The sequence below is a fragment of the Cavia porcellus genome, unplaced genomic scaffold, assembly GCF_034190915.1.
Source record: "Cavia porcellus strain 051 isolate PalLab524CR breed Dunkin Hartley unplaced genomic scaffold, mCavPor4.1 scaffold_2, whole genome shotgun sequence".
In the NCBI taxonomy this organism is placed as follows: Eukaryota; Metazoa; Chordata; class Mammalia; order Rodentia; family Caviidae; genus Cavia; species Cavia porcellus.
The window spans coordinates 25,109,916-25,131,304 of NW_026947485.1; the positions used below are offsets into that span (position 1 = coordinate 25,109,916).

General features: G+C 39.3%; 1 protein-coding gene and 1 long non-coding RNA gene across 4 annotated transcripts in view; one reads left to right on the forward strand and one right to left on the reverse strand.

The window, feature by feature from the left end:
• Rapgef5 (Rap guanine nucleotide exchange factor 5) overlaps nucleotides 1–21,389 on the reverse strand; it is a 267,972-nt gene that overhangs the window by 97,105 nt on the left and 149,478 nt on the right. For all 3 annotated transcript variants that reach the window (XM_003469825.5, XM_063234130.1, XM_063234120.1), the window contains 2 exons: nucleotides 17,426–17,499; nucleotides 7,234–7,359 (listed from right to left, as the gene is read on the reverse strand). In XM_003469825.5, coding sequence (XP_003469873.3) covers nucleotides 7,234–7,359; nucleotides 17,426–17,499 — 200 coding nt within the window. The remainder of the gene's footprint in view (nucleotides 1–7,233; nucleotides 7,360–17,425; nucleotides 17,500–21,389) is intronic.
• On the forward strand, nucleotides 6,509–12,295 carry LOC134472497 (uncharacterized). Its single transcript, XR_010042340.1, has 3 exons — nucleotides 6,509–6,770; nucleotides 10,338–10,426; nucleotides 11,797–12,295. It is a non-coding gene; the product is annotated as an uncharacterized LOC134472497 (long non-coding RNA).

Genomic DNA, 21,389 nt, shown 5'->3' on the forward strand with positions numbered 1-21,389 from the left:
GGTTCAGACTTGGAATTTCATGCAGCATCAGCTCCGCCAGGGCAGTCCCTCTGGATTCAGTGCACACTGTAAACTGGTACTTATGTTTCCCTGTTCCTTCATATCTTTTTATTTCACCAAGCTTCAGGGATCCAGGCTGATCATGGAGAGTCCAACTATCTGTGCATCTTTCGTGTAACTTTTTGCCTTCAGGTATCCATTATAAACCCAAATCTAACCAAACTACCCTACCTTTCTAGTGTTATCTGGCCAGACAACAGTCTAGGAGGTATTAATATTGTTGTGTTAAAGCAGGGCAATCTGCACAGATGTCGGGAAGAATATATATGGTTGCCAATGAGACACACCATTGTGTGTGTGTGTGTTTGTATTTGTGTAAGAAAAATAATCAAGTTTTTAATAATTCACTTTATTAATTTCCCGACAATGCTGGGATAGGATACTGCTATTTTAATTTTGCAAGAATAAGAATCTAATAAACCCAAGGAGCAGCATCTGTATTTCAGGAAATAACGGATTCTTTGACAACACAAATTTGATTAATCAAACTAAGCCTGTATCCATTTTCTTAATAGAGCCTTTTAAAATAAACTTGAACATTTTCAAAAAAATAAATATCACAATGATAAATTCTCATAAAAACCACTGAAACTAATTTAAAGAATGTTAGGACTTCCAATGGGCTGCTTTTGAGAACCTAAAAATACATCTAATGAGCAGATGGCCCCACCAGACAGCATGCACACGTCGCTGACTTGCACCGGCAGTGTAGCTGCCATTTCACTAAAGAAAAAAAAACCTTTAGAATTTGAAAAGCACACAGAGGGACCCAAACTTGCAAACCATGCTTCTGAATAAATGGGTTGAGCACGGATGGTTGCAGTTGTGAAAAGTGTTTACTGATTTATTCCCCTTTCCCAACACCTGTGAAGCTATTTAGGTACTTTATTAAATGTAGTCTTGAATGGCTACTTGTGTCCCAAGCATAAATTCTTTTCCCAGCTAGACTGAAACTTCTTGGAGGCAAGAATCATCCTCTTTTGCTACATCTGTGGCCAGATGAGTCCTAATTACAAGTGGACTAAAACAACTCACCAAACGAAGCCTTTTTCTATAGTACTTTAATACCAACTCAACAGAGTCAAGACTTTGTTACTAAGAAAACGAACATTTCTCAGCTGATTTCTCAGCTCACAGGTGGGCACCTTCATGTGGTATGAATTATCTATTACATCCGAAGTCTGGCTTTCAGCAGAGTAATAACATTATAAAATTGTTTTGGTTTCTCAGTAAGTCAATTTACTAGTAAACATCAAATAATGATGAGACTGCCTGAAATTTGACTAACCTAAGATGCATTAACACAAGTTTGAACACAGAATGGTAAAAACATCTTTCCCTTTAGTATTCCTTAAAGAGCAAACTGAAGATTTTAACTTTAAGTGAGTTTAAAAAAAATAGGCAAAAGTTAAAATAAAGATACAGACTAACTTTTAATAAAGTAAGGATAGCCTGACTATGGCACACCTGTAATACTAGCTGCTAGGAAGCAAGGGCAGGAGGAGTTCAGCCTGGACAATTCGGGAAGACCCTACCCCAAATAAAAAGGGCCGCGGACTGAATGTAGCTTAGGAGAAGAGTGCTTCCCGGGCACGCTCAGATCTTGGCTCCAATCCTCAGTACTGAGGTGGGGGAAGTTAGAGCAGCCAGATCACTCCAGACCACTCTTCCCCCAGTGATCCTTAAACAAGGAAGCCTTTGACGTAGGCAGAATTCCAGGATGAGGCTGCAGGAAACAAGGAAAGGAAATCCCGGTAGGGGCTGAGTGACAGGGATCCGAAGCAGACCACGCCAAGATTCAGTTTCTGAATTTACAAAATCCCTTTCCCACTCACACTTCAGGATTGCGTTAGAGAAGGGGAAGGAAGTAGGGTGGGTCCTCAGACTTAACAAAGGAACTGAAGAAAATGGGGTGGGGAGAGGCGGGGACACAGGCATGGGGGAGCTACTGGGAACAAGTTTCTCACACACACTTTATGGCTCTTCATTTCTACAAGAGGAAGTTAGGAAGTGAATTTAGGGTCCGTGTTTGTGTGTCTAGTCTGCAATTTAATGCACTCCAAAGCATAAGCTACATTTTAGGAAAAATGTAGTTTCAGTTTTCTAATAAACGAGACAGCCCACAGTGTAGAAAGCAGGACCCACATCTAGACAGATACTTTAATACAGCTACTTTACAGATACTAACATGTGGACATTTATGAGCTTCTCAAATCTAAGCCTGGCGCTAAGCAAGCACATTGGCTTTCCCTTCCCCTTCCCATGTCCATCACACCACCCCTTCCTTGGCAATCATTCTGCCTCCTTCCTCGGGGGCTGCCAGCTTCGTTCTCATGAGGACTATCGTGCTTCTCGTCCTCTTGGCTTCCCGGCAGCCTGTCAGGTCCTCACTCCAATCATGGTGGCTGAGGGAACATGCACTGTGGAAGCAAGTTTGCTTTCTGCCCAGCTCTGTCCCTCAGCCTCGGCTTTCTCACCTATCTGATTCAAATAATATCATGTACATTACGAAGACCCCGCCTCACCTTGTCTATTTATTTTTTACAAAACTCAATACTGGTGCCTCATTATTCTAAAATAAACTGAAACTCCTCAGCCCTCCAAATCCTGCGCTGTGGGGTCTCGATCTCACTACATCTTTCCTCTGCCTCACTGTTCCCCAACTCATGGCAGTGCTTGGCAACACAGAATGACTCCAGATTTCCCCCAGATGTCTTGTGTCTTGACATCTCTATTCATTTTTTAAGATGCAATTCTTTCTGCTAGGAATGTTTTCTTCAGGTTTTTTTCCCTCTTAAAGTTGTTTGAATCCAACTCAAAACCTACTTTAAAGTCTAGGTCAAATTCTATCTCTGCCATTAGAGAAACTCCGGTTTCCCCAGCTGTAAGTTCTTCTTGCTTCCATGTGTCTTTCCTGTATTCTTGCCATGGTCTCCTTGTGCCTTTGTTACTCATTTCAACTAACTTTCCCCACAACCAGCCTGTATCTTAAGTAGGATCCACCATGGTTATTCTAAATCTTCTACACCATTAATTTAAATAAACATTTAGTAAATGAATGAGTGAATGATGAAGAGTATTCTACAATAACAATATTCATCACACCAACTCAGACCACAAAGTTAAGGAAAATAACCTTAAAATCACACTTACTTCTGAAGAAGGCCCACATAGCATTTTTTGTATTGCAAAAAAAGCCAAATCTTTGGCCAAATAAGTCAGTTCATTTGGGAAAACAGAGGTCCTCTCTGTTTAAAGTATTTCAAAAGAATTGGTCTGAAAAGAAAGGTTATATCAGCTCCACACTGTCAGCTAGAACTTCCATTTAACAACTAATGATATTAAGATCACAGATACTTGAAATATGCTATGGGACCATTAAAGCATTAAAGGGTGATGACTCCTCTATTTTTTAGCAAAGATAACCAACTACTCTAGTGGTGAAGAGAGTTTTCCTATGTCTACCTTGTACCAAAGAGACCTCAATCAAAATTCAGAAGTTCTGTAATATAAAATAGCGTGTACACCTGCCACTTGCCACTCATCAAAGTTACCCAACTGTACAGTCTCTGTGGATTTCAACACAAACCACCTTCTCGGTTCCCACAGTCACAACTCTGGTTCAGGCTAACACTTCTCATCTGGCTCACTATCATAGCTTTCTAAGGTTCCCTCCAATATTTCCTTCTTCCTTACTCAAAGTTTCCTCTAATCTAATGCCAGAGAGATCTAACAGCACCCACATCTGACTGTACCACGTCCCTTCTTTGATGGCTTTCCATAGCCAGGAAGGCAGGCCCCAACTCCTCAGGGTGGTTTACTGGATCTTTCACAACTGAATTTTAGCTTTTTCCAGCCTGCCCTTTTCCATTCCCTATGAATCACCCAATAGCTAATTATGCCTTCCTGCTGGTTTCTCTACTAAAATGCTGCACCCTGCCCTGCCCTTCTCTATGACCAGAGTCATCATCCCCTAAGGTCAAGAACAGAAGTCCCCAATTGGTAGCACAAGCCCCTTCATCTACTGATGTAATCACGGCATTAAATATTAGGACATATAATGACTACCCAAGAGTGATTTCTTTAAAGTACTAACATCTAATCCTTAATTTTTCTATCAGAATGTTTAAAAGACACAGCCCATTTCCACCTTTTTTCTTTAAGCCATCATTTAACAATTTTCAACACTTAGGAATGAATGTTGCCTAATTTTGCCTAAAGCTACTTAACAGCAAATAGGAAAACTAATGACCCTTGAGGAACCTGTGATAATTACACATTTATCCTTTAAAAAAATTTTTTTAAAGCATGTTGGCACAACCACAGAGCAAAACATTTCTTTCATTGCACCCATTTATAATAGTGATAATTTCCAGTTTTAAAAAAATCATAAATTCCTACTCAGAAAGGTCTAACCTCTGTTAGTTTGTAACAGGATGTAATGGCAACACAGGCTTTTTTCTTTCAAACTCGTATCATTCTCAGCACAGTGGTACTTCAATGTAACTTTCGCCTTGTGGTATGTATATATATATAAAGGGATGTGGCATGTTAGAACTGGAGGACCAATGTGGCACAGTAAAATAAATAGCTTGGTAGGCAACTCGGATGCTACTTAAATTTTGCCATTGTCTAGTTAGCTAACTTTGACCAAGAAACGATAGATGAGGTACACGACACATTTTAAAATCATTTAAAAAATTCTGTGTATAGCTCCATGGTTTGCTCATTATTGTTAAAACAAGAAGAGGAAAGGGAAGACCAAGGTTTACATTAGTAAACTGCAGTTTCCTCTGTATATAGTGTGTGTTACAACTGAGTTTCCAGGAGCAAGAGCAGTTAACTGCTATTGAAAAGAAAAACAAAATGCTACACTGATTTCTTGTACGCTGTGAACTTAATGAACAAGCAAAGGTATAGCCACTGCAAATGCCCAGGATGTGAAAGATTAAAATAACATAGCCTTATTTTTAACAAACTATTGTGAAAAAAATGTATTGAATAATTCAGTAAGTGGAGCATCACTGAGGACTGACTTTCATATAGTATCACCCAACAGAAGGGAGATCACAGAATGTGAGTTTACATTTATTACAAAGAAAGTAAGATCCTTAATATTCTCCTTTCCTTACTTTAAGCTTCATGGAGAAGTCTATGTGGAAAAAAGTCATAATTGAAAGGCTTACCTATCAAGCATCGTCCCTCTCAGAAGGGAGGGAACATTTCAGAGCTGTTGATGTATCCATCGTACAACAATCGTACAAGAAGGAAAAAACTCCTAAGTATTATATTTTACAAACCTAAAAGTGAAGGTTTGAATTTAACAGAGCAAATAATCATCATCAAAATTATAAATTAACTACTAAATTTGTCTCATTCTAAAAGCCTTTAGAAAGATCAGCACCAAGTTCAGATTTTTATATAGTTACATATCTGGATGGTATTACAATCTCATTGCTGGGGCTGGAGATTTAGCTCAGCGGCATAAGCACATGCCTTGCAAGCAGGCGGTCGTGAGTTCGATCCCCAATACCGATAAAAATGAAAAAGACCAAAAAAAAAATTTAAATAATCTCATTCTTGTAAATGTTTATAATATTAAGGATGCATAAGATGAAGGCAACACCAGTATATTGTTCAAAGGCATAAAATTCTTTGTGGTCTAATGCTAATGATTAACTTTGATAAAGTGATAACCTACTGTTTGATTTCTAAAAGTCTTGCCCTACTTTGAGTTTTCACTGATTTAGTGCTTCTAATCTGCCTGTAATTTTAAGATTCATTTAAGGGACATTTTCCTATTAACAATGGTTAAGATGCATCCTGATTTCAGAGATATCATGCTGTAGACAAATGTGTATCCCAAAATCAATAAAATAAGTCATGTGAAATTGTTGTCCTTCTATGTATAACACATCAAAAAGAGTACTGTTCTGAGAATTAATCTATATAGTAGGATAATTACATATTCAAAGATCATGACAGATTAGGAGTCAGTCTCTGATACAGTACAACTTTAGAGTACTTTTACAACTTACATAAGGCCCTAATGTTTCCCATAGCACCTATCAAGGCAAAAGTGTCTGATTCTTCCAACTACACTTATGAAGTCAATGCTAAGGCCTTGAAATAGTTCAATCCCAAAGCCTTGAAATTGTAAGCATTGGTGGTTCAGTGGTAGAATTCTCGCCTGCCAAAGCCTTGAAATTGCCTAATTATGTTCCCCCTTGAGACAGCCACTGTTACAATTTGAGGCCACAATTAGGCATGTGTTCACCTCTCCTCATGTTCAGTAAAACTTTGTTGCTTGTATAGACAGACTCGGGGCAGAAGAAAAAACAGTCACTTTTTCCCTTTGCAATGGGTTGAAAAGAAAATTCCAAGGGAAATATAAAGTCAGAGAAAGACATGTTTACAAGCACAGAGAAATCTTCCCCTTCCTGAGCAATCCTGGATTCTGCTGCACTGAGAGTAAACTTACAAATAACAGAATCAGCAGGCTACAGTGCACAGCAAAAGAAAGTAGCTGCATTGTCTTCCCAGGGTGAGGGCAGCATTCTCAGTTCTAAGGCTCAAGCTGAATAACTGCTTTCAGGGGACCAAGCAGAGCGTCCTTTCCTCCAGTTTCTACTGCATCTAGACAATGTCACTCTTGTTGGAACACAGTGTTCAAAAGATACCAAGAAATCGCGCTCTGATCCTCCTACTTGGTGAGAATATCTATAATCTGTTCTTCGGTTCTTATCTATTTCTAGTGACTTGGGATACATTTGTTTGGCAATTAGATCCACCCCCATACCAAACATATAAGTACATTGGACTATTCTTTTGAAACTTTATATTCTCTAAACTATCTAATGAAACAAAACTTCCAAAGTTGAACTTGGAGGGCATCAAATCACAATCATAGAGACACACATTCACATCTGCTTAAATATAATCTATTTCTACCTCACTTACTTTTGAGATGAATTCTTTTACAATCGAATGTCAAAAACCACTAACTTAGAGCTATAATCAATTGTCATTTTTTTTTTTTACTAAGGAAGATGATTTTTAGTGAATAAAGACCTAAAATCTAAAAAATTCAAAATACTCTTTTCTTCAAATGTAACAACGAGAGAGAAACATTCTCCCCCTATAAACCTATATCCCAGGAGGAAAAGCACTTACGTGTTCAGACTTCTCCGGTTCTTTTTTGTCTGTCTGCAAAAACTGACAGTTTTCTCTTGCCAGCTTCTGAACCAGTTCAATGCGTCCAATGTCATCTCTCTCTTGAAGCTTGCACATCACCCCAGCCTTGAGAGTTGGAGAAAAGGCAAAGATATACTTAAATCCACAGTCCCAGGACATGGCACCACTGCCAAATTCACCTTTTTAGAAGATCATTTTTCCCTATGGACTGGATTAAATCATGGTCTTGATAAAATATTTTGTATTTTGAAAGTTGAAACTGCACTGTTTTAATTGTGAGATGCTCTGCCTAAAGATTTAACGTTGAGATCAATCTATCAGTCCACTTTAAGAGCGCGAAGGGCAAACTAAATCATTTGCTACTATGAGTGCTCCTGATATGCCGCTATTTGTTTGTTCCTGACAGCCTGTTTCCTGTTACATAAGCAAAGCCTAGCAAGAGGTTAAAAATTCATGGGAAAGTTAGCCAGGAACCACTCTGGCAAAAAGGGTGAAGTGATAGAGTCCTAAAAATAACAATTTAAAACCTCCCAATTCATTTACTCTACCAGATCATTCCACAGACAAATACACAGTTTTGTTTTCACAACTGGAAAATTATTATGGGTATGGAAAATAACTCTCCAGTGCTGCATGGGGAATGGCAAAAATTATATTAAAAATAAGAAATTAGAAAAAGAAACCTTAGAATTTTACTTACTAGGGTTTGGAAATAATCCAAGAAGCATAATATTTTTTTTTTAATTAGGTCAAAGAATCTAAGTAATGATGATGATGAGGTAAGTAAATCAGGACATGGCAATAGAAAAAGCATGTTAATTCTAGCACACAAACTATAAATTGTTTCTGCTTAAATCCTTTCCAAAATGGTTCACCCTGACATACCAGGGCAAGATCTAATAAAGAAATCTGCAGTTACACTTGGCAGGAACAGTCAGAACTATAGAATCCATATTTTAACTAACACAGCCTGTAGGATCTGAGCACAGCAGAATGAACAAATGTAGGGAAAGGGCTTGCATGTGAGCCCAAGCTTCATGAACTCAACAGTGTGGGCTGGAGATGCTCATGCTGCTGAGTGAGCATCAAAGAAAGGGAACAATTTACACAAAGAAATGACTACAACTTTATTCCCAAGAGTGACATCTCTTTTTCTAGTGGTTTCTCCAAATTGGAAAGAAAGAAACATAACTCTTCAAGGAATCCAAATCACAGGCTCCCAGAAGACAGCAAACAGAGAACTCCACCAAGGTCAGAGATTTATTTTGACAGCATCCCTCACAAGTGGTTTTCCAGTTCCTTTCTGAGGTATCTTTGGACAGGGATCACAGCTTATCTTAAAGACAGTCTGTACACTGCGAGATAGCCAGACAACTGGACAGTCTTTTATCACACAAAGCACTACTCTGAAACTTTTTCCTTTTCTTTCAGACTGGTCTTGAACTCATTTATGTAGCCCAAGCTGGCCTCGAACTCATGCAGATCCTCCTGCCTCAGCCTCCCACATTCTGGGATTACAGGCATTCAACCCTTTGCCCAGTTTGAAACTAATTTCAACTCATAAGTTGTGTGTTTTAACGAAATTGAAACTAGACTTGTTCAAACGTGACAATCTTTCTAATATTTAAATAAAAGTATCGATAACTTCCTTTTAATTCTTCAGATATATATCCCTACTTTTTTTTTTTTTCCTTTTTTTGTCCTTTAGAGACAGGGTCTCACTATGCAGTTCAGGCTGGCCTTAGGCTCACTTTGTAGACCAGGCTGGTCTCAAACTTGCAACAATCTGCCTGCCTCAGCCTCCCAAGTGCTGGGATTACAGGAGTGCACCACCATGCCTGGCTATATCCCTATTTCTTGCAATTATTTATTCACTTGGTAGATTTTACTTGAGCAACAACAAACTGTAGATGAGATTACAGATCAAACAAACAAAGCACCAAAGTCCTTTGCATCAGGGAATTTACATTCATTAAAGAGCACAGTTAATCAGTACAAATAGAAATATCATGTGGTAATGTGTGACAGAAAGGAAGATATCAGAATGAGGGGACAGAGAAGTGATTACAGCCATTAATTATAGGAATGTCAGGAAGGATTCTTCAGTAGATGGTATCTGAGGGAAACCTATATGAACTACTGAGGAAGAGTAATGTGGATACCCAGACAAAGTAGGGACAGGCAGGAGCACATCAAGGGCAATGGTCCTAAAGTGTGTTTGGCAGGTTCCAGGAATGGTATGGGACAGAAAGCTGGTAAGGGCAGACGGTGGGAATCTTCAGGTGGTGCAGGACCGGATCACAGAAGTTCCTTATAGGCTGTGTAAAGGGTTTGAATTCTCTCCTATGCCAGCTCAAAAGCCTTTGGGATGTTTTGGACAGATAATTAGCATAACCTGATTTACATTTTATAAGGTCATTATGTATCCTGGGTAGGGTGGGGAGAAGCCAATGAAGCTCAGTGATTGGTTTTCACACAAGAGATGGTGGCTTGCTTGCTGGTGTTGAGATGAGGAACATTCTAGAATATTTATCTGCAGTAAAAAGAGAAATTTGATGATGTCAAAGGGAGAAAGCACATTTTCAAGAGTAATTTTCTTGAATAGGAAAGAGATGATAAAGATCTATCCTCAGAGAAACATAAATGTAAATATCCCAGGAGAAAGGTAAATACAGGTGTGAAGGGGAAATTTTCTTCTGAAGGCTTCTGTTTCCCAGAAGAATAAAGAGTCCAGTTACTAGAAAGAGTAAAGATGGAGAGAAAAAGTGGGAGATATGAAAAAAAGAAATGATGATGTGGTCCTTGAAGTTCCAAGTGAAGGCAAACATTTTCTGTAAAGGGCCACATAGCAATAGTCTAGGGTCTTTGCCACAAAGCTTCAGCTCTGCAGCTGGAGCCTGAGAGTGGCAAGAGACCATAGGCAAATGAATGAGCCTGGTGATTTAGAGGACTCTTCCAGAGACAGGCAGATGGCTGTGGTTTCAGCTCCTGGCCTAAGAGAAAAGCAAATTATCAGGCTTCATCTGGGGCCCACTTGATTCTTATTTTTTAATCCTTTTAACATCTTAATCTTCCTTCTACAGGATTTTAATGGATTCCATAACCTGAGACAAGGTTAAATATATGAAGATGTTCTTTTAATCAATGAGGGGCTAAAAGAGAGTCCATAATGGTAAGTATCCTCCTTTAAACTAGAAAGACCAAAAAAACACTGGGGTTGTCTCAACATTCTTTAAACATTATATAGGGAATGATAAAAAAAAATAAGGTGAATATTTAAATTCCAAAAATGTATTATAATAAACAACATATTGCCATTAATCCATCCTCACCCTCGCCTCTCTCCTTCCCCCTCCCTCCCCCTCCCTCCCTTTCCCCTCCCCTCCCCCTCCCTACAATCCAGTGTGGCTACCCAATGAGAGAGGCTGGGGATAGGAGAAGGACAGGCAGGTCCTGTTTCTAGGTGAGCTCTATGAGGCTAGCCGCCTTGGCACAGAGCAGAGCCTGCAGCTACCTCCCACCACACAGCCTCCAGAGCAACGAGGCTGAGCTTCCTAGGATTCTCACTTGGAGACAGTTTTTCCAACCAGCCACAGGTCCCACATATAGTTTTAAACAACTGATAAAAGCATCAGCAATAAAAGGCTGGGACTGAGAAGAAGAAACTTAAGAAAACTGTTTTTTTTTGTTGTTGTTGTTTCTGTATGAAAGCAAGTTTGTAAAGAATTGTAAAATATTCTTCCCCTCACAATTAGGATCCTGTGTAAGTACCATGTGCTAACTGATTGCACCCCTGGAGCACCTACAATTAGCATCCTAAATAAAGACTTTTCTTGCAGGAGGAAAGACATTTATTTAAACCAGATACTTGGGTGCACACATTGAATATATATTTTAAACAGAAAATGCTACTGCCTTTAACAATGGGTTTTAGATCAATTATTTTGTATTTACATCACATCTTCTACTTAAAGAAGAAATACTGCTTTCTTGATTTTCTAGTTTCTGCATAATTTGTAGATCTTTGGTTTTTGTTTTTGTTTTTGTTTTTTGTCCTCTTCCAGAAGTCAATCAGTCCTACTGCTCTTCTTATAAAACTACCATTGAAATGGGTTTGCAAAAGGAGTTACAAATGCTCCTTTCAGCTTGAAGAGACGCCCACACATCCTAGGTAGTTTATAGGGCAATGTTCTTTGGAAATACTGCCCCAAACTACATATTCTCTGGAGTCCCTTTCATAGCTCCATAATTTAGTCATTTAATTCAAGAAATCCACGAATTTAATAATATACTTTGGGAGCTTTGTTATGTCAGGAGAAGCAGGATAACTGTCGGCCCTTGATCTAGGCTTTCACATTCTTAGTCTACTTAATTTATCTATGTGAAATTATTTATAAACAATTTTGCTAACACAGTGAAGTCAGAAAAAAATAAAAGATGAATGTGTAGCTCTCAGAAGAATTATTTAAGAGCCTTATTTTAAGATGTTTTTTAAAAAAACCCTCTATAATGTATAATTAAAGCTATTCATGTGATTTTCAGTATCTGAGAAGAGAAATGCTGTGATGGCCAATGGAAAAGTCTGCTTCCTTATAAAGGGAGTCATGAGATGCCGCGTCCATTCCCTCAGCTGTGGAGGTGGAACGTGGACAGGAGTCCCGTAGGAAGGGACACGAGCGTGACAAATGAGCGCTTTTCTGTGACAAAGGTGAAACAGCACAGTTATAAGTTGTAAAACATTGTGTGCATTATCTTAACTGTAAGAAATACTTTTTCTCAAACATCTCAGCAAAATATGCAAACACTGCTATCAGGAAAGGAAAACGAGGAAGAGAAAATCCATCTTCCATGAAATCGCATTTGTTGTAACAGAATGCGACTCAAGTAACATGAACGCTGATCAACACAAACTCAAGGTATTGAAATAAATTCTTACTGATTACTGCATAATATATTTGTCCCATTAAAAATTAAGCCCTGAAAAAAGCTCACTAAATAAAAGTTTAGTTTTTGCTTCTGAAAATAAAAGAGATGAAATAAAAAATGAAGATGGGTCAGAGTTTTATTTTACTTTTTGTATTTCTATTAGTGCATGTGTGTATAGTACATAATGGTTTTATTCCTTCTGTGGATTACCGTCTTTTTTTTTTTTTTTTTTTTAACCTTTTTGAGTCAGGGTTTCACTATATTTCAGGCTATGCTGTTTTGGCTGGCCTTGAGCTCACTTTGTACCCCAGGCTCCCCTCAAACTTGCATCGATCCTCTTGCATCAGCCTCCCAAATTCTGGGATCACAGCTGTGTACCACAATCCCAGCCATAATGTATCTTAATTCTTTTCATCGTCTTGCCCCTCCCCCTCTCTCCCTCCCTCTGTCTCAGATCCTTTCCTGCTTTTTGGTACACATTTGCAGCACATAAGGTTTACATTCCTCATCATGTTTTTTTGTTTTTTTTTAAAGATAATTTTAGGACAGCAAATATTTATTTTCTCCAATTCCTTCAGGGAAAAAAGAAAATTACAAAAAATCGCTCAGTGGTTAGGATGGAAAACTATGCCCTTTTGTCACAGGAAAGAACTACAAAGCACCACAGTGAGAAAGTGCACATGACAGCAAGTGTGATGGTCAGGGCAGCTGGTTAACAGGGTTGCTACACAGGCCTCAGACATCGGGCAGCCTTAAACCTCACTGGACAAGGAGGCAGGAGAAGCCTCGCCAGCCTCGCTCCTCTGTGGAATCACTGGTGCTAACACACAGCCTGGTTTCACAGACACGTCCAGTACAAGCCTCAAGCAGCTGCGTCCTCCCTGAGCACATGGAGAACACAGGAGGAGGCAGAAACCAGTTCCATGGAGCAACAGATATTGTCCTCCTCAAATACTCTCCTAATGTACTATCCTTATAGAATTGCAGCACACATGGAAAATATGCAAACTAACACATTCCAAAAGCAAGGATTTTAGAAGATCATCTGTATGCTATAACAGCCACAGATTACAGCTTTCTTTAGGAATATAAAAGTACATGTTGGGCCAGGTGTGGTGTGCAGGCATGTAAGCTTGACATTCGGGGAGGCTGAGGCCAGAGGACTGCAAGTTTGAGTCCCCCTGGACAACTTAATGAGATCCCATCTCAAAATAAAAAATCAACCCAGGTATGTAGTGTAGGAGAGAACACATACTCAGTGGTAGAGAACACACTCATGTACACATGAATACATACATGTGTGCTTTGGCTGCTGATAAATTTTCAAATATTTGGTAATGATTTATCATAATTTATCATTATTATGACCTAGTATTAAAATAATTCATACAAACGAGGGCTACGATGCTCGGCATGGTGGCACATAACTATAATCCCAGCACTTAGGTGACTGAAGCAGGAGGATCGCTGTTAGTTAGGGCCGACCTGGATTACATTAATGAGTTCAAGGCAGCCTGTGCTACACAGTGAGACCCTGTCTTAAAACAAAACAAAACAAGAAAACCAAAAAAAACCACCAACAAAACAAAACAAAAACTAAGAAAGATTCCAACAAAACCAAATGAAGGGAGGAGGCATCACCAATTGAATCAAAGAATTTCCAAGTTCAAAAAGTTTGAAGATACTTATTGAAGATCTCATTAGAAACTGGGGAAATTGAGCTACTTTTTGACAAAGATTCTGTAATCTTTTTGTCTCATATAAAGAAAGGAGGGTCTGTAATGTTTCACTTGTGTGATAATACCGTAAAGACAGAGCAGCAATTCATCCCTGCTGTGTTAGAGATCATGATGACACCGATGATAACGGACAGAAGATAACCATGCTTACTATGTACTGGGCAGTATCCTGATTGCTTCACAGACAGTCATTTCCTATTTACAACCACCCAACAATTATCCTCACTTCATAGACGTATTTAGAAGAGGAGTCTGCAGAGTGGTTAACAGTAAGCACGCAGAAGCCAGGCCGCCTTGGTGTGAAACTCAGCCGTTTTTCCCTTCCACCTTCTCTGTAAAATGGAGTAACTGCGCAATCTACTTTGCAGGCTCTGTTGTAAGGTTTAGGTACAGGAACAAAAACAAATAGCTCAGAAGACAGGCCAGTGTGTCCGAAGTGCTAAGTGTTCATGCTCAGCATTACTACAGGATAAAGAATATAGGGTGCAGGAGAGTTACTTGCCCCAGGCTGTGGCAGAGCCCAGAAGAACCCAGGCAATGTGGTCCTCTTATCCTCATGTCACACTTTCTTCTAGGTGCCAGGAATGTGCATGCACATGTGATTCTGGTGTGTTTTCTGGTGTTGAAGATCAAGCCCAGGGTCGCCTGTATGCTAGGCAAGTGTCTAGCATGCGCTACGCTGTCAGTCTTTGTAGGTGTTTATTTTTATTGTTGCATTTCGGCCTCATGACAAACTCATCTCTCCATTTCACAGAGATAAAAATGGTGCATGTCAGTTCCGAGCACAGTGGGAACACTGTGGTGACAAAGAGGCAGGTCCTCCCCTAAAAGAACTCACAGGTTCAGACTCTGAGAGACTTGCTAAAAGGCACTAGCTGTAAGGAAGAAGTGTGGAGATGCAAACCCAAGTCTGATCACTCACTTCATTCTGTCCATCTACATGTCACCACATAAATCAGGGAGAAAAGGAAGCAAGAAGCCAATGGATGAGGAGAGATTAAGGTTCGCTGGTAGGTGGGAAACCTGTGCACAACAAGGCCCCCTGGAGTGAGTAGCTATCCTACCCCTCTTTATACCCAAAGTTTTCAACAGCCTAAGCAGTTCTTCCCACAGTAACATATTTTATCATACACCAAGCAGAAGGAATGAGATGAGCAGCACTTAAACTGCTTATGATACGTTCAAGTGAACAATGCAGTGATTTGAAATATGATAGAGTCTGGCATACAGGTGCTCAATAAATCATGTACATGAAACACCAAATATATAAACTGTATGTGCAAATTACACACATATGGACATGTCCAAGAGCAGACACATTTATTTCTCATTCTGTTCAATAATCTGATGTCAAAGTTCTGAAAGTTTTCTTTAAATTTATCTCTCATGACTTGAACTAGTGATAATGCCGCTGGCATTCAGATAGTTGGAGCTGCAGAATGAACTGGTAGTTCTGGGGGTAGTAGATGGAGCTTTTGCATACACAGTAGAGGAAGAGATGGCTGGCTTCCTTCCTCCATGGCCTTGGCCTTCACCACTAATAGTTACATCTCCCCATGACCCTGATTCCCAACCCTAAACCAAAACTGTTCCTGATGTAATTACTGACTGACTAGTTTCGTGGTTTCATTCTTTTTATACATCCTATAGATAGGTGGTCATATTTTTGTTGCTGAATAAAATCTCCAAATCTCAAAGATAAGATCTGTGGATCTTTTTCAGAAATAAAGCTATATTCAAACAGGTTTTTAGCTCATATAGTAAAAGTTCAAAACAAAAGATAATAGTTTAAGTTTAGAAATACGCCACCAATAAACTAGTGATTTAAGAAATCTCTGAAAAAGTAGCAAATACACTGAGTTGAGGAATCTCTGTGCAAGACTAAAGTATAATTTCAAGGGAACCTACAGACTGTGGCATCTTTAGTGCTACACCAGCAAAACAATGTGTATTTATTAAAACATTACAAGCCTTCCCTGTCCCTCTGCCCTCTCCTTTCCCTCTCTCTCTCTCTTTCTTTCTCTCATGGTATACCAGGATTTAACCCAAGTCTTTTGCACTGAACTACATCCCTAACCCTGTTAAAATTTTTTATTTTATTTTGAGACAAGATCTTGCTAAGACTCTTAAGTTGCCTAGGCTGGGCTCCAAATTCTTCTGCCTTAGTCTCCCACTAAAGTAGGAGCTACCATGCCTAATTAATAGAACTAAGAGGCTTAGAACCTTCAAGATAAAGTACAATGGGTCAACCAGGGTAAGTGTCTCCAAATGCTCCATTGTCACATGTAGTTAACAAGTGACAGTATGAGAGCATCCAAAGTATTTATATCACAATGGTATGTGGAGGTTACATTGTTACTAAAAGCTCATCCATTCCACAATTTAGCAATCAGTGGACAGCACAGAGTCTTCGGCAAGTGAGCCATCAAACTACTTGTCTGGTCAACCCCAGCTGCTGGTACCGCCTGCTCTTATTCTCCTCTGCCTTCTCGAAGGGAAGTCTGTCCTGAACGTGGTCTTTCCTTCCAGTTCTTCACTTTCTGTGCTTATTTTCTCAAAGAAGTGGATTCTCTCTCACTGTACCTCCCCAAGAATCAAACTACACAGCAATCCTTCTTCATGTACAAGGGACACATGCCAAGACTGCCAGAGGATGCCTGAAACCGTGGATGGCACTGAATCCTCCTCATTCTGTTTTTCCTGCACATATGTACACGTCTGTGATAAACTATACCTTATAAATAGGCACAGTAAGAAATTAACACTAACTAAAAATAAGAGAACAATTACAAATACATATTAAAATAAAAGTTATATGAATGTGGTCTTTCTCAAAATTTCTTACTGTACTGTATTCACTCATTTTCTTATGACAATATGAGAGGTACAATGCCTGTAATGAAATGAAAGGAGGGAGGCATTATGATGCAGCAGCAACTTCTACCTTCCTGGAACACAGCACTGCATCACCCTGACAGGGGATCTGATTACTGCGACAATCACTAAGTGACTAAGGGGTGGGTAGTATATACAGCATGGATACAGCACAGGCGAAGGAATGAATGGAATCCTGGATGGGATAGGACCAGACAGCTCAAGTTTTTTTTTTATGCTTTTCAGAATGGCACAAGATGCTTTTATTTTTTTGGTACTGGGGATTGAACTCACAGTCTTATACTTGCCAGGCAGGCACTTGTGATACTGAGTTAAATCCCTGGCTCTGGCACAAGATTTAAACTTTATGAATTATTTATTTCTGGATTTTTCAATTTAGTATCTCCAGCCATTGAGTAACTGAAACTACAGAAGGCAAAAATTCAGATAAGGTGGCCTCCTATTAATATGACTAGCAATTTAGGACCCTTCATGTGATTTACTTTGAAATAAACACTTTATTCCCACTGACATGACTTGTTATGGAGCACAAAAGATAAATGCTGCATCATCTGCAAACAGCCGGATTATCTACAGCTCTCACATAAGGAAAATAACAGAATTGATCATACCTGAGAATCTGGAACACCTTCAGCTTCTGTTACAGGTACATGTTTGTCGTTGTCTTCATCATTTTGTTCAAGGGCTTAAAAAAATGGAAAATGTAGCATAATAAGAAAAATGTTTCACACAGTTTTATTTCAGTTGGCAATTTGGCAGAAAACATGTTAGATTCGTAAAATCTAAAAGAACAGTTATTTTTCAATACTTGAATGAAAAGTTAACACTTTCCACAGAACTAGGCATTTTTCATGTACATTATTTTATCCAATAAATTTATGGCAGTGGGAAAATTTAATCTCGATTTTCTTCTTTACCTATATCCTCCCTATATCAGTGTTGTAGGTTATCAAGGAAAGCTGGAGGTTATAGATAGCCTCCTATTCCCTTCAATTGAGGAAGTACTTTTTAAAAGTATGGCTTGCCTGCTGGCGGTGTTAAATGTCATATAATAAAGGAAGCACAGTATTTTAAATTTCAGTTGTTTGCTACATTGTTACCATGAAAATATCCAAACTGTGGAATCCTAAATCCACCCTCCCTTCCCTAGCATCGCCCTGTCCAAATTCTTATCACCTTTTTCTCACTGCTGCAATAACTTCTACACAAAGCTCTTGACTCAGGACTCCTCCTTATCTAATCCAGCCTGGGCACAACTGCTAAAACAGTTAGTCTCAAAACGTATGAAAATGAGTGCCAGGGTTTAGCATCTGTTTTCTTTATCTTAACGTCTGGATTTTTGCTCATCACTGATGGACTTACTCTAATTCTCTGGCTTCTGGAATTGTCACCTTCATATTGACACACACTACAAAATCTTAAGCAACTGATTGTGGCACAATGACTGAATGGCTTTCTCTCTGTGTAACTAGCTCTTGAATTCAATGTGTGTTCAGAATCTACAGTATTATATGCCTACATTGAAATTATTTCTGTCAGTAAGATGAGTATGCTCCACAAACTACACATATTACACATATATAGAATCTATAACAGCTACTATTACAACTAATAATTTTTTAAAATAAAAAAATTAGAAGTCATTATTGAGACAGGGACACAGCCAGGTATAAACCATGATCAGTTTAGGTTTGAGCATAAGAACATAGGGAAATCACAAAAGAATTTTAAATTAGTAATTTGATGATCTGATGTATCTGTGCTAAAACTCTCTCTTGCTTTTTCGTGAAGAGTAGACTGGGATTAAGCAAGAAGAAGCAGAGTGACCAGTCAGGGCAATACTGATACTGCCTTGCCTAGAGATGACAGTGTGCACAGAAAAGAGGTGGACATGAGCAGAAGCAAGATGAGGACTTGCACTGTATTTGATGGTTTGGTGGTAGGGTCACTAGAGACTGAACTCAGAGCTTTCACACTTTAACTTTAAAACATGTTTGAGACAAGTCTCACCAAGTTGCTAAATTGCCCAGGCTGGCCTCAAACTTGTGATCCTCCTTCCTCAGTCACCCAGAGTACTGGGATTATTGGCATGCACCACAGCACGTCTGGCTTGAACTGTATATTTTTTAGACAAAATGTACGCAGCTTGCCAATGAATGATACATAAGGTGAGAGGGAAAGAAAAATGAGGGAGAACCAGCAATCAATGATGACTCCTAAGCACAGTAAGTTATTCCTCATCTCCATGTTATGGTTTATATCTAGATGTCCCCCTAAAGCCTCATGCACACATAGGTGGGACTTTGGGGAGGTGAATGGATCAGTGGTCGTGATACACAGTGATTAATCCACTGATAAGGTTATAGCTAAATGTGACATGGAAAGGTGAAGCCTGGTTGGAGGCGGTGAGTTGCTGGGGACAGGGCTTAAGTCTTTCTCTCTCTCCTTTTTCCATGATCCCTCTCTCTGCTTCTGCTTGACACGCAATGAGCAATCTCTCCTGGCAGGCCTTTCTGCTGCTACCCTGCCACGGAACCAGCTGACTATGGTCTGAAACCTCTATGAACTGTGAGCTAAATAAACCTCTCCTCCTTTAAGTTGTGGGTCTCAAGTATTGTGTCCTAGCAACAAATAAAGAGGCTAAGATGTTCCACCACTGCATTTATCCTTTTTGTTCCTTTCACCAAACGCAAGCCCTTGCACATCCATCTGGCTGACCGTTACTTCACTAGCTGCTCACATGGATTTAGTTTGCATTATGTTGTGTCCTTTTAAATATTATGCTTTCTGTTGTGTGTTTTTTTAGAATATCATTACATGTGCCTTTTGCTTTTCTATGGCTTTCATGCCTGCTGCGCAGTTCTTACCATGGAGGCCACCTACAGTGCTATGCACACAGTACAACTGCAAATGCTAACTGGGACAAACAATTCATCCTCAAGTGACCAGAATGGTACCGCCTGACTACACCCACTTAAATAATAAACTGCTTCTTTTCTAACTATTGATGAAAGGAGAGAAATTTTCCTGTTAAACTCCCCAGATAAGCAGAATAACTCCTACTGACTGAACATCTATAGGTAAGGTAAGAACAGTGGAAGTGGGCAGAAGCCTTTCTTGTTTTCAGCAAAAAGTTCTATTCATGCTTGTTCAAAGGGGGTCCCCTGTTGTCACAGCTGCCCTCGGGAGGAAACTTAAGAATAAAGAAAAACACTTATGTTTTCTCTGAAAAACTAGAGGCAAGGATATAAAGCAAAAAATAAAATCTAGAATAACATCCCAAACTCCCCTTAAAAATGCAGTAGGCTGCAGAAACAAGGAATTACATTGAACCACAAGAAATAATACAAGAAGTCCTACCCAGGAGGATAAGCTATTAATACAGCAATGCAGACTGCTTCACAGGAGACCACTTTGGCACTCAACTTGTGCTTTGAGTTCCTACTGTTTAAAATTCCAATGTCAATGAAGAATGAAAAACTAAATTTTGTAATATTATAGCCTACTAAATTCGTGCTTTTATTTCGAAGCGAGAATGTTCTAGGTTTGTAACCGTGAGGTTTAACTGTTAACTTGACTGGCTCGGGAGCCACATAGGACAGCTATGATGAACTCATGGCATGTGTATTATTTGTTTTTCTTTTAAGAAAAAAGATGTTAATGAATGGCTTATTTTTTCTAAAGCAAAACCTCAATAATCAGGTTTAACTGCAGCGTTGGCACTTAGGGATACATATGTGGGTTCTGCGCTACAGTTCACGCACTCGTCTCTAAAAGGTTCGCCATCACTGACCCAGGGAACTAGGAAGGCACACTTGCTACTGTGTCTGCGTGGGTCACGGAGGTGTGACCTTGGGTCCTATATAGGCTCCTCTCTTGCTTGGTTTCCCTGCTCTGCTTCCTCTGCTTCCCAGAGGCCATGAACTGAGCAGCTTTTCCCCACCACAGTCTTGCGCCATGATGTTCCTACCAGTGTGAGCCAATTAAGCCTCTTGTTTATGTTGTGGTTTTGGGTTCCATGTCCCAACAATGGGAAAGCTCACTACCACAGGGGCACTGGCATTTCTTTTTCTTACCTAACTTAACTAGGACGGAAAACGCTCAGGACAATGAGTAATTGTTTCAGGACTAAGAGGTAATACTACTTTTTGAGATAGACTCAATTTTTAATATATAGAATAAATGAGCATATGAAATGGTTTCTCTAGCTAATCCATATCAGCAGTGCTGGGGATTGAACCTTATACCCACTAGGCAAGAGCTCGTCCACTGAACTACAGCCCCAACCACTTTTATTGTCACTTCTTTGATGAATTTTAAATTTTATTGTCACTTCTTTGAGGACTTCAAAATATGTGATTTGGAATTACACTTCACTGAGCAAGAATTAGAAACACAAGTTCAGGGACTTGGCAAAGATACCTCCCAGCCTCTCCCAAACTACACAATACAGACTCGGTCTCTTGATCTCAACACCCTGATGACAAAGAAAGAGCTGTCTTCTTCCAACACATAAATAATATTATTTTCTTGGAAATACTGAAAAAATCATAACTCCAAGGACACATTCTACTA